The sequence below is a fragment of the Sebastes fasciatus genome, chromosome 24 (genome assembly GCF_043250625.1).
Source record: "Sebastes fasciatus isolate fSebFas1 chromosome 24, fSebFas1.pri, whole genome shotgun sequence".
Taxonomy (NCBI): Eukaryota; Metazoa; Chordata; class Actinopteri; order Perciformes; family Sebastidae; genus Sebastes; species Sebastes fasciatus.
In genome coordinates, this window is record NC_133818.1 from 8,378,720 (window position 1) to 8,393,152 (window position 14,433).

General features: G+C 39.7%; 1 protein-coding gene across 2 annotated transcripts in view; it reads left to right on the top strand.

Annotated features, from left to right (window-relative positions):
* Positions 1 to 14,433, top strand: part of LOC141763037 (FERM and PDZ domain-containing protein 4-like) — a 78,823-nt gene that overhangs the window by 10,422 nt on the left and 53,968 nt on the right. The window contains exon 1 of one of the 2 annotated variants that reach the window (XM_074627281.1): positions 274 to 466. The exons of the other annotated variant lie outside the window; for it this stretch is intronic. Within the exon in view, the coding sequence (XP_074483382.1) occupies positions 417 to 466 (50 nt within the window). The 5' untranslated portion in view covers positions 274 to 416. Of the gene's footprint in view, positions 1 to 273; positions 467 to 14,433 lie in introns of those variants that run through there. 2 annotated transcript variants of the gene reach the window in all.

Sequence of the window (14,433 nt, forward strand, 5' to 3'; positions counted from 1 at the left end):
TGCATTTGTGTGTGTGTGTGTGTGTGTGTGTGTGTGTGTGTGTGTGTGTGTGTGTGTGAGTGAATGGAGTTTATCCCCGCTGGCCCAGATGCCCCGGCTAAATCCATCACCAGCGGTGCTGCACAGCGCTGCTAAGCTGGAACATTTGGCACCAAGCTAGGAATGAAAAAAAAAAAAAAAAAAAACACACATATGCACATGCACACACAGAAAATTGAGTTTGGGGATTTTTTTTTTTTTTTTTTTTAAAGAGATTCAGAGGAATTTTTTTTTAGCGGCGGAGTTGGACTCAGGGAGCGGGACAGGAGCTCTTCTACCGACGCTCTGAGCCTTTCGGTGGTGGTGGGGCCCGGGGGCGTCCGTCCCACTCTTCTCCACCCGCTCACTCGCTTCGTCTGTCCGGTCCGGCCGACGGGATGGAGCCGTGCGACGACGACGACGAACTGGGGATGTTAGCCGCTTTCCAGTAAGTTCTGGTGTCCCCTTGACGCTTCTTGCTGTCCGGTCGTTGCATGTCATCGCCATGTTGGACATATTATTTATTTGAGTTGAAGATACATTTTGTCTTTCAGCACTTCCTAATCAGAGTGTTAAAGCTCTTTAGCGAGGTTGATTAAGCTCCATGGGAGGTTTACATGGAGGTCGCTGCTGGTTGTTGGAGCCTGTTATGGGCCTCGGTGTCACAGATTATGAATAGTTGAGCTGTTTCAGCCCATTTTTAGTGACTTTTTGATGCCTTCCGTTTTTTTGTTTTCATCTGAAACGTTTGGATTTTGCGGATTAAGTCCATGCATTTTTTCTTTGTTCTTGTTTGCCAAAGTCAGCTCTCCATTGTGTCTTATTATGTCAGTTCGAGTGTATCCTAAACCAAATGCAATATAACATTTTTGTAGACGTTGAAACACTCTGAAACATGTGGCTCAGACCAAGCAGGAATCAGATTGTAGTTATAATCAATGATGGGAGAAAAATTCCAATCATTCACTCGAATAAAAGTAGCAAAACACACCAAAAATACTCCTTTGCAGGTAAAGATCTTGCAACCAAAAGCAAGCATTGTATTGAAGTATAAGTTTTTGATGATGTTGTTGGCCAAGGTGTAATTTTATCTACTTCTTATACTGTTGGGAAGTTTAATCTATAATAATGCATCATGTTTTATAAATGGATTATATGTTTTGTATGTTAAATCTTGACTGGTAACTATAGCTGTTAAGTAAATGTAGTACAGGAAAAAAGTACAGGAAGTGTAGTGGAGTAAAAGTATAAAGTAGCCTAAAATGGAAATACGTAAGTAATTTTACTTAAGTGCACTGTTTATTAATTGAAAAAAAATACATAAATAAATAAAATAAAAATAACAAAATAATTACTAATGATAATAATAAATGCCCCCTTTCAAAAATAAATAAATAAAATAAATAAACGAATTAATGGCGACTCCCACCACCGACCATTAATGTAGAAAACTGCTCTCACAAGCAGAATTTACCTCACACAACTATTTCTTTCTGGAGTGTTTGTCCTGTTCCGCTGACACCGCGTTTTCAAACCATTTTTATGGATGCTTAATATGCGCTCAACTGTACGATTTTGCATCCCCAATCAAATTGAAGTGAATGGGATGCAAACGGCAGTCACATATTGACTCTGTGAGGATCTTAATGAAGTTTATCGATGTGTTAAATACTTCTAGTCGTACCTGATTGACTGTTATTGCTAGTGATCTCCTCGAGGTCCAAAGCATCACCACCTCTTTCTTTCTCCATCATCTCTCGACCATCATCGTAGCCGATCTGATCGAGTTGATGGACGTAATGGCCGGCCGTCTTGCCGAAGGCTTTAAAGCAGCCATATTGTAATCTCGTCCCAGTGAATTGACGGCACGTGGAGTCGTCCGTTACATAAGGCCGAGGTGGCTCCAAGCAGCGGCAGAGGAGTCCAGGACCTTGTAATTACTGAACACACTTAGAGATTACATCATGGATTGAGGGGGTTTAGCTCGCTGGCTGCTGGGAAGTGTGGCGTTGTGTGTGTGTGTGAGGTGTGGTCTCGTAAAATGGTATTATTTTGCCCTTATATTTGTATGCATGTTGCTTCCTACAATGTGCATATTCAGTATGCAAATGCAGGCCGCATGTATGTATACTGCATGCGTGTTGCAGGCTGTAAGGCTCAGGAGTCGAGGGGAAAAACGCAGTAAAACACAACTATGTTTTTGTAACTACAGCAGTCAGGAAGGAAGAGTAGAGAAGAAGCGAGTTTCCCCCTTCTGTCTCCTTTTCTTTCTTTCCACCTAAACATAAACCCATCCAGCTGCTGGTCAGCAGTGGACTGTGGGATTGAGGAAGCGCCAGATCGCAGCATCATTGTCGAAGGATTACAGCAACGAGGTGATAGGTCATTGGCCAGGAAACATGTGGCCCAGAAAGCAGACAAATGAAATTTGATTCAGATTCAGACTCGGCTCTGCTGTGTCAGTCAGACAGACAGACAGACAGACAGACAGACAGACAGACAGACAGACAGACAGGCGTGGACTGTTTTTTTTTTTTTTCAATCTCTCCACCTGCTGTTCCTGGTTTTCAAACCACTGATATTCCAAATATTTGAATGTTGACTCAGCAGCTGCAGAATGAGTGACACACATTGGGATACAAGTGAAACCAAGAGAACCTGCTGTGCTGCTTTTCTCTTTCCTGTTGAACTACAAAAGGCTTGAAACACAACAAAAATCTGCAACTCTGTTCTGTATTCTGGAAAATAAAAGTGCATAATATACAAAACTACAATGTAAGAGAGTTTGACACATTTTTAGAGACCTTGCAATTCAGTCAACACCATAGACACCTTGGTTTTTGGCCGTCACCATCTTGGTGTTTGACCATCATCATCTTGTTTTTCAGCCATTGCCATCTTTGTTTTGTGGCCATTGCCATCTTATTTTTTTGGCCATTGCCATCTTATTTTTTTGGCCATTGCTATCTTGTTTTTTTTGGAGCCAGAATTGACACAAGTCGGTGGATTGTTCCATCTGTTGTTATGTTGTGATTCTGTAGATTAGAAACTGTGTTGATCACATTTGGTTAATCATTCATATAAATAACAAATAGTAGTGGCCCAAGAACGGAACCCTGGTGTACACCGTATTGTAATGCCACAGCAGCAATCAAGCACAATCCAGCATCATAACATATTGTTCACTGTTGAAAATATAATTTTTTAACCATGCAAATGGTCCAAATTTCCAGAATTTACATAATAAAATATTTGTTTGCTATTTTTCAAGCGAATGCTAAAGGAAGAGGTTTTATATTTAGTAGAACTTTACCGAAACGCAATACATGCAAGACTAAGGTAAAACCAATACTCACCATTTCATCTCAATAGCCAATTGAATAATTTTCCTTCAAAAAAAGTTCAGGCTCTAACCTGTGATGATGTAACGGTGTGCATCCTAGAGATAATCAATGGAAATGAGAGAAGTTCATTTCTTGACGGTGATTATTCATCTTAGGTTGAAGGTGCACATGCTGTACATCCTTCCAAAATCCCTTTGGGGATCTCTTTTTTCCCTATTTTCCCCCCAATTTCATTCTCATTGCACTTACATAACAAGGAAATCGGATCATCATTATTCATTCATGTGATGAAATTCTGTGGTTTCCACCTTGGCTGCTTTGTTAAGAGACCAAATCCAATTCTCTCACTCTCCCCCAAAAAAAAGTGCAGAGAATTTGTGCGTCTATTGAACTTCCTTTGATTATAATCTGCTGTTGCTCCACCGCCGTGCCCCGCCGCACCGCGGGATGTTTGTGCTCGGATTGGTCGGGTCAGGCTGGAAGGGCCTCGAGGCCAAATCGGTCACAGGCCGATTAGTTTGCTGGCTATTGCTCAAAGTCTAGTCTTCCTTGTCTCCTTCTTCTCCTTCTTCCGCCTGTTAGATGGAAATTCATGTAAATTCCTGCTGGCCTCAGCAAAGAAAATGGAAAAACACCACAATCACCTACTTAGCTCTTCCAATTCAGATTACAAAGCTTCTCTGAAAGGAAATTTACAAAACGCACACAAAGTTTTAAACATTCCAAATATGTTTTGACTTTTATATATGTGTGCTTTAGTACACTACTCGGTTGCAAATCTGGCCACAGAGATGAATTTGATCTGATAGCAAATGTCAAGTAAACTATGTGCTGCTGTTTGCATCCATGCAGCATGTGGCTGACTAAACTTTCTGCATTCGTAAATGCTTAAAAATAATTATTGAGAATTTCCCTCTGTAGTCAAGGCATCTTTGTATGTCACTATCCATAATGTTGCATTTGATAAAAATAAATAAATCCAGGCATAACTTCAGTCCATTGTCAACTAGTTATTTGTCTAATAGCTATATTTTTTTTTCATGAATCATGCTTTTTATTGTTTCCTTAAGAAAAATGTCTACAATAACCTAAACCATAAGTAATATGTACATATAATAACAGAAAGGACAGAAAATAAAATTAAAATAAATAAATTAATGAATAAATAAATAAATATATAAATAAATAAATAGAATACAAAATAAAATAAGAATAAATAAGAAATGTATATAACAATATAAATTAAAATGTAACATTTTAAAGATAATAATAATAATAATAATAATTAATAATAATAATAATAAATATACAAAATTTAAAATAAATTAATTAATAAAATAAAATGAAAAACAAACTTATATTGCTTTCGTGTCAAAACACCATATATTTCAATAAACCTTATGTAAGATGAAAATATTACAATGCGTTTTCTCCTTTCCTTCCCTTCCCTAATGCAGCATGACACATTTACAGAATTAAAAGCAAATTCCCGCCATGCACCATACTGTCTTTACTGTACCGTAACACCCTGCAGCAGTTGCGCTGACGTGTGTGTGTGTCCTGTAAAAAAAATTACGTTTAACAAGACAGTGTTGCCAAAACGGCTGACCTCATTATTGACCAACGAGCCTGAGCCATCAATAGCACATTGTGCAGCTGTGCTGGCAGGTATCGACGAGGCTTCAGTTTGCTTGTTTATCTCGGTCGGTCGTTGTTGGAGTTGTGTATTTATTTCACCTCATTGTTGTTCACGCAGGAGCTAATGGAAGCAGCTGATGATAATCTCGCTGGAATACCACTTAACACACAAACACAATACCCATAGGTCCGTGTGTATCTGGCCGTGTGGACTAGACGTGTAACCGCGTGTCGCACTAAGTGGGGATTTGTGGTGCAAATCTGTCGTCTGTTTCCAAACAGTCTGAGATCTTTGTCAGACTGTGTCAGACGAGCTAATGTGTAAAAGCCACAATCCTTTAATGACTAAATGCAGATATGGCAGCAGCAGTTTAGCGCGCGTTTACATTCAACGTGATGTTTATCTCTGCGTGTCTACTGTAGGAACTGTGAGGTTTAAAACCCGTATGCCACTTAGTTGCATTATATCCTGAGCTGTGTCCTCTTGCATGTTAAATGACTACAACAGATGGATGAGATTTGGATTAACACGTTTTCTGTCACCCGTAATATTCTTTTTTGACATTTTATTGTTTGACGTCCACGTCAAACTGACTCAAAAATCTACATTTTTAAGTTGAGTTGCACTGAATTTTGATTAGAGGCTTCAGCTTTATTGCAGGAATATGCAGAAAAACAGATGGACTTGCCTTTTAAGGCCTTTTTACAACCAGTTCTCCAAATCGGTATTCGTGAACAGGCAACATGATTTACTGAAAACGACCTGCAAAGAAGAAAAATGGAGTAATAATGTGTAGCTCTCTTTTTCTCTTTGCACCACGCTTGTACTGTTTGTGAAATACACAGCACCTCAGCCAAAACTGAGGTTGACAAGTTCATTAATCTTTAACTAAAAGCTGAATTTGGTGGTTTGAAGTCAGGTAGGAAAATTGCTTTACTCCAGATCAGTGTGCATCAGTTACCGTGGGCTCAGTGGTTAGAAGAGTTACCTGCCAAGGTCTGTATCTCAGTCCTGATTAAGGTGGTCTTCCTTCTTGAAACTCAGGTGATTTAGAGATTATAATTGCCCAGTAGCTTGTTGTCAACAGGTGCACATATCTGGGTCTATTTGCTGACCACATCTTGCTATCATATAATCCAATTCCTTTCACCCTCAATTAGAATGTCGTGGAATAGAAAATGAATGAGCGAAATAGCATTAGCAGCATGTATACCTGTAAACCATGACAGTGGTATCGATCTTATCTAACTCTCAGCAAGAAAGCAATAAGTGTATATTTCCAGACGTCACTAAAAACACGCCACAAACTGCACTGAAACACGTCACAAACGACATTAAAAACATGTCACAAACTGCACTAAAGACACGTCACAAGCGGCACTGAAAAAGCAAGAAAGGCATTCTTATTGCACGCTAAATGCCTTGTGAATTATCGAGCCATTCATACACCTTTTCGTGCGACCAGGCTGGAAATAGCATGCATTACATGCTATATGAACGTACTCATTGGCGAATCTTTATTGTGTTTTCTGCAAACATTTTACAGCACCGTCTGACGATGGTGCATTTTACAGTTTGCCAGTTTCTGCTGTAACCCTTCTGGAAATGCATTATTTACTCTGTCACAATGTAACACTCCAGTCCAAACACACTTCAGCAAATAAAACCGCTTTAAAAGTGCAACACACAAAACCACCAAAATATGTCCTCTCAGCTTCTGTTCCAGGGGAGAAAAAAAAAACGGTTATTTATTACTCCCACTCTTGCCCAGAACACTTCCACCATTACTCTGACTCTCACTTTGTTTCTCTCATCACTGGGAGCTCTGCCCAGTTATGTCCAGAGATACTGGGACTGTTGCCCAAAACCAGAACCCCCTCGGGCCCCTTTGTCATCACACATTATTGGTCCTTAGCCTTGTAATCACACTTAGTCTGAGCAGTAGTTATTCACGTTTCTACTCAGTTGAAAACTACTGAAGCCGGTTGTTAAAATTGCATTTCTACATTTTCTCATTTCTGTTTGATTAATGGTGTTTTGCTTTATGTTGTCACAGGGTTTTATTTTCTGCCACAGATCATTAATTATTATAAAACGTGAGCTGTTTTTTACCGACTTGTGTGTACACATGTTTTAAATGCTTGTTTGTGAGAGATGTGGCTGGCTAAAATAAAAAAAATAAAAAATCTCTCGTCAGCATTCAAGCTTAGCGAGTATTTGCGTAATTAAATGTCACGCCGGGCTTGAAGGATAGCTAATAGCATTTGATTAATTCTACATTTGGGTCTCCATCTCTGTATCTTGATGTGCGTGCACGCCAGACTCGATGAGGATATGTGCGTGGCGTGCGGCCAGGAAAACAATTTTTTTTTCAACTCATGCATGTCTGCGTGGAAGCCCTCAAAAAGCTCAGGGTTCCGGTGCAGCCAGCAGCTTCGCTAATATGCAGCGAGGTGACAAATAGCTGCCGTCGTTTCCCACTCTCCCTTATCTACTAAGTGTCTCCGACAAGCTCTATTTATCTACAAGCATTACTGAGGAAAGGACGTTTAGCAGGCTGACACCGGGGAGGCATGAGGAAAGAGAGACGGAGAGGGTTAGAAACAAAACGCTGAGCCAAATGCAATATTTGTTTTAAACCCACAACAAGTTTAATGTGTCAGAAACAATCTGCCAGGTACAGCAGGTACAGTATGGCAGGCAGATAAAGACTCTGGGAGAACTTGAGACAAACTTTTAATATAAAAACGCAGTCCTCGTGGGCCTGTGGGTAAAGTTTTACAGGCATGTTATCTTGAGTTTTTGTAGGTTTTTGAAAATGAATGGATGGATTGAACGTGTGTGTTCATTCTAATCAAACTGTAGTACCAAAATACATCCAGTGATCTCATTGAAAAGTCCTTCCGAACTATAAGTTTGCAACACGTTTTTGTCTTTGTCTAGAAATGAAGTGAAACTAAATCCACTTCCGTATGTTGTCTTGACATTGTCCGTCTTTGTTAGCAGCGTGCATTGTATTATTTATATCATAAAGCTCCCAACCTGTGTGCCTATATTGTTTTAAAGCAAGCAAAGATTTTGACTTGATCCATGTCTGGTACAGTGGATTAGATATCATCCAGATGCAACGTATTTTTTGCTGCCTTTAATAGTTAACAACTGAGAGGTGACAGGAAGCACTGCTAGGCTTGCAGACTCAGCTATGCTTTTGATAAGGTAGGAACTGCATGAAGGAAAACTATGCAGGAGTAAAAAAACAAATCAATTAGAGCTAGATCGTTAAATCAGCCGGTTTATGTATTGGCTGATTTTAGCGATTTTTATTGTAGATATATCAGTAGTGATGTATAGACCCTTTTACAGCTGACATCATCACAATATGCACGTGCAAGTTGGCAACGGAAGTGCCATTTTGCCTCAGCCATCCAGACGAGTTTGCAAGCTTTATAAATTTAATTAAAACGGTTTCCAGCATCAAAATGTCAAGGTTGTTGCATGTTTAGTTGTGAGAATTGATATTCCAACAGCGGAATAGAAAACAGAAACAACCAGAGCAACATTTGTTTTGGTTAAACAAGTGACCGTGGTAACTGGTGACTTTCAACCGAATGCATCCGTGGTTGCTCGTAGTGACTTACGTAAATGGTTTGCAGTGTCTATGGCTGCAAGCTATTAAACGTGTTGACTACCACTATACTGAGGACACAATCAAAATGCACATGACCACAAAAATGTACATGACCAAAGATAACGCAGTTGTAAACAGAGTGACATGTATGTTCGTAATTTCCTCGCTCGTGTAACATTACACGTTAGTTTCTCCACCAACTACATGTATACATCTGGCCACTGAACATTGGGCCACTTTCTAATGCCTACTACCCACTCACTAATAGCACACAGTTCTGGAAAGTCAATATTTTTAGGAGGCATTCATGATCTTTGTCGGCTAATGCCCTTGCATAGCTTTGCATATAAAATTGCACTCCACAGTATCAACATTACACACTGTAGAAAATAAACTTTAGTTATGTTTTTCAACTATAAAACATCCTATTTGGTGCATATCTTGGTCACAATTTTTATAAATTCTTAAGCAAATTTAAGACATTCTTATCAAAAATAGTGTAAAAAAAAAATACTATCAGATTTTTTAAAACTCAAATCTTGAAAGCATTATATTGTGTATATGAAGTATAAGCTCGTCTCCTCCTCTTGTCATATAATCCCTTTGCCCTGTGCGTCTCCACTTGCCCTTTTCCCATCTATTTCATTCACTCCATCCTTCAATCTCCTTCTCTCTCAATCCGTCTTCAACTCCCACATCACACCTTCGTCTTACAACCCCTCACTTTGGAATATCCACCATTTATCCTCCCTGACCTTTCTCTCTCTCTCTCTCTCCAACTCAAACACTCATCTACCTCTCCCTACACACACACCTCCCTCGTTCTCCCTTGTTTTATCAATCTAGTCCATTCCTCCTCTCTCTCACACCCTCCCCTCCACTCCCCTCGCTTTAGGGTTGTCTGCCCTATCAGATTAGGCCTGTGTCATAAGGAAAAGAGAGAGATTGCCGGCTGGATTAAAGGGGGACGGGAATGAAATTCTATGATCTCGTTGTTTAGTCGAGTCACATAAAGTTGCTGTGTGTGTGTGTGTGTGTGTGTGTGTGTGTGTGTGTGTGTGTGTGTGTGCGTCCGCTTTATCCCCTGTAATGACAGGGAGCCGGCCAGGAACGCCTGCCTGGCCCCGCACTGTTGCATGCTGGGAAATCATGCATGTGGTGACAGAAGGGAGAGTTTAATGAATGTCTGATTTGCACTTTTATTGTATTCATATATCATCATGATGCGGTGTCGATTGGACGGCATGTTAAATTACTGTGATGATGAGTTGGGCTACAGAGACCGAACGTTACAGAGCAATCAGGTATACATTCAGATAATAATTAAAGTATAGGATGAGGTTATGATTGAACGCCTCACACAGTGAGGTAAAGCAAAATGTGACATGATTTATTTAAAACACCAGCTGTAAAAATTTAAATAATGATAACAAAAAAGCATTATGTGCATCCTAACTAACAAATGTGTTCAATTTATTTCCCTCCTCAAAAAACAGTCGCCAATCTATTTTAATGTTTTTAAACTTGCATCCAATTTACGGCTTGCAGTCGTCTTTTCCTTTTTTAAATGCTTTTACGATCAAACACCGTTCGTAGCTATACTTACGAAAAGTAATGCACTGTAATTCGTATATATCCCACATATATATCCCACAAAATATGTATTCCATGTAATCGTAAACCGGGAAGTATAAATAGCGACAAACGCCAAAAGGGAGGAGGTCGGGGTGGATGGACGGGTCAAAAAACACTGGACTTTCACTCAAGAGACCGCTGATCGTATCCCGTATGAAACCAGAAGTCAACGCTGATTTATTTGTCACGTAACTTCCGTATAAGTAACGCCACTTCCGTAGTTATTTTAACCCAAACCATGATCTTTTCCTCAACCTAACTAAGTCATTTTATTGCCTAAACCTAAGCGGAAATTGACACGTGTTGCTGGACATTCGGAGGAGAAAATTAGGAATAACTTTTCGTAAGATATCATATGAGGATACGTTGTTACAATACCTATGCAACATCAACTTGTGTCACGTCACTCTTGTGCTTGTGGTGTGTGTAAAAACTCCATAGAGAAGCTTTAAATGAAATATCATATACTAATTGTGGACATAAACTGTTGTTGTCTTATAACTTGTTTTCATTGTACAGTAAGGGCCAATTTAGTTATTGCTTATTTACAAAACGTATATCTCAATTTTCTCATTTTCAGGTAAAACGCTAGCTTTTTTTTTATACGGTACAGTGTTTCCCATTGATTACATCGCCTGTGGCGGCAAGCCATAGTTTATTTTGTCTCGCCACAGTTTCATGATGAACCGAAAATATGTTTACACTTAAATAAATGCCTTAAATAATATTAAAGTTGGCCTACATAAACAGAAATACTCAAGTAAAGTACCTCAGAATTGTACTTAAGTACAGTACTTGAGTAAATGTACTTAGTTACATTCCATTGCTTGAGCACAAAATAGAGCACAAAGTCCTTCATAGATCTAGCCTCTTCATTTTGCTCTCAAAGTGCACCAGCTTGATGCAAATAACTTTAAAATGTACATAATGTTCTTCCAAGGGTACAGTATTTGAAATCATTTATTTAAGTAAAAATAATCAGCGTGAGGTACCTAAAGCATGATTCATAGTTTTTGGCAACTCAAAGCAGCTGGTTAAGGATATGGAACGGTCATAGTTTTTGGTAAAATGTTGAAAAATGTAACGTTAACTTGAGGCATGAAATGAGACGCAAGGACTTTTTCCAACCAATTAGTTTTAGTTGGCTAAACCCAACCATATGAGGGATGTATGCATGCTACCCCATCCACACTGACCTCCTCCCTGTAACGCTATAAAGATGTCACTCCTCATGAATTGAAACAAAGCGCCGCGAGCGAACGTAACACAGGCGGCACCAGCCATTACCATCAAACCATAATTTGCAAAGCTTGTACGCGTATAGACACATTTTGTTTGCGGATAGCTCTGTAGATATTCGTCAGCGGTCTGCAGAATACAGAACGAGCAGCGAGAGGTGACGGTGATTTATGTATGAGCAGCGCCGCCGCTCAGAGACTCGAGGGAACGTCAAAGTCATCAAGGTCCAATTCCTACAAAAAGAATCGAAGCTTATCATTTCATCATCGGCCACACGTTTAACTGTGCGATGAACCTTTATTGTTCTTGAAGCAGCCTCCGGTGAAAATCTCATTACAGGATTATGATGGATATTTTGTTTGACATGTTACATCCTGCTCTTTTAGAGGAGACACACACACACACACACACGGGCAGGTTAATGACCAACGCTACATGTGTGTCAAACATCAAGGTGAAGGAGTGGCGTGTAATAATGCAGCACGCACGCCTCTGTTTTCTCTCACTCACACTTGAGTGGTGACCTTGGGCTGTATTGTTATTCATTAGTGGACAGACTGCCTACTCTCCTCTTATCTCTATGGGACACAAACCAGCAGTGGGATGCTAGCGGCGTCCCTATCTATCCTCCACTGTAATAAGAAGAGTGGAGAGATCAGACGGCAGCCTTCGGAAGATAAAAGAAATGTCCTGCTGTCCTGTCAGGTGCTTACCACCTTAGATTATTACTTTTTTAAAATGACATTTTAATTCGGAACTTGGGAAAAGAAATAGCTGCGGATGGGCTGACTTTGTATCTCGCACAGAGAGAAATGACCGGCAGGCAAGAATAATTGTCAGACTGGCAATTTGAAAACAGAAAGATAATAATCAGATGCATTGTTATGGACTTTTTTCCCCTTATAACATTTGTGGATTGTCACTTCACAATCCCCTCACACGCCCGTTGATAACGCCAACAGACTGTTTTGCTAATGACGTGTCATGAAGGCACGTCTGTGTGACGTACACAAAGAGGGAAAGGTTTCATCTGATGTCTGGAGATTAATATGAGAGGTCAAGGGGACTTGACAGACCCTGAGGCAGCTGTTGGAGTGACAGAAAGTCCCTATAACAGCTGAAATGTCTAAGTTGCCATGCCAACATGTGCTAATAAAATATTAACATGAATAAATAAAAGATAAAATGAGATGAAATTACTTTTAAGAAAGCCCATGATGATGATGGTGATGGTGTGGTGAGTACAATACTAATTTTGCGTTAACTTTATTGTAGTTATTTAGAAAAGTAATGCACTATATATCGTATATATCCCACAAAATCTATTTGTATGTAATAAGATAAGATAAGATACGATAAGATATTCCTTTATTAGTCCCACGTAAGTATAAAGAGTGACTAACGCCGTGTGGGGAGAAGGTCGGGGTGGATGGGTAGGTAAAAAAAAAAAAAACTTTCGCACAGGAGACTGGTGTTCATTCCACGTGTGAAACCAGAAGTTGATTTATTATTTGTCACGTAACTTCCGTACTTAAGTCACGCCACCTCCGGTGTTATTTTAACCCAAACAGTGATGTTTTCCTAAACCTAACTAAGTAGTTTTTTATTGCCTAAACCTAACCAAGTTTCCTCTGAAGATGGTAGTTTATTTTGAACAGAAATTGACACGTGTTGCTGGACATTCATAGGAAAACGCACAAAAAAATGAGGAATACATTTTCGTAAGATATACAAACCGTTGTTTGATGATACTTTAATATTTCACCGAGTAATTTTTGCGACTTTTGCCATTTAAAATGTAACTACATCTAGCGATGAGGTTGTAGATTGAAACCTATCCAGTGTCCTCTGGAAAACGCAAATGGACCTATGCAGAACAAGTTGTTGTAAGAGTATCGTAGGTTATTTGGAGAATAGCAGAGCCAGTGCGTAAAGAGTGTATGTGTACGTGGGAAGTGAGTGGTGAAGCAAGAGAGAGAGCGGCGGCGAATGTGTTTGGTTTGTCCGTTCTGGGCTACTGTAGAAACATGGCGGCCCTCTCCGTATGTAGATAAAAACAGCTCATTCTAAGGTAACAAAAACACAACAATTCTTATTATCAAGTGATTATACACTAAAGAAAACAAACTTATTAATATAATATTCCATTGCTGCCAATAGATCCCCCTAAATGTTACACACTTGTCCTTTAACACAGGCAAAGTTAGAAATACTGAATGCTTTTGTATTTAACTGAACTGAACATTTCAAAGCAATGTGGTCACTTGAGCCTTCGTACGTGTTTTTTTCCTGTGTCTGTATTACAATCGTTTGTCATTTCTGAGCCGATTGTTTTGACCGCTGCCGTCCGTTTTTTTTGATCGACCGCTGCAGAGTCGTTCCATCCCAATGTGACAATCTGAGGTTACCATCTGTTGTCTGTCTGCCGGCCGGCACTGCCAAATGCACACTTCCTCTTCTGCTATCGTAACATGAGTGAGTGCTGTTGGATTGATTCATCAGTTGACGGGGAAATGAAGAGTTGGTTTTCAGTCTGCACAACTTTTGCCGCTTGGGAAGTCATTGGTGATGAAGTCGAGTTGCACGTCACGAGCATAAGAAAGCAGAAGTTGTAGAAACAAACATGTGTCTTTTGCGTGTATGTCGTAGTATGAAATCTTTCATATTGCAATTTTCAAAGTTGGCACTGTTTCAGAGAAGCGTTGAAAGTTGAATGGATGGGCAAGTCACTGGAGGAGAATCAGTGAAGCGTGGAAGTAAATTACCAGCTTAGAAGTAAAACGACCTGCATGTCCTTCACGTCCTACTCACTCTTTATACCATCCTTTGCATCCCTTTATGAAACAAGTCATAATAATAAAATGGGAATTTGTAGTCCCTGGCAAAAGTTTGTTCCCTCTCCCTCACTTCTCCATCCATCCCTCGCGCTC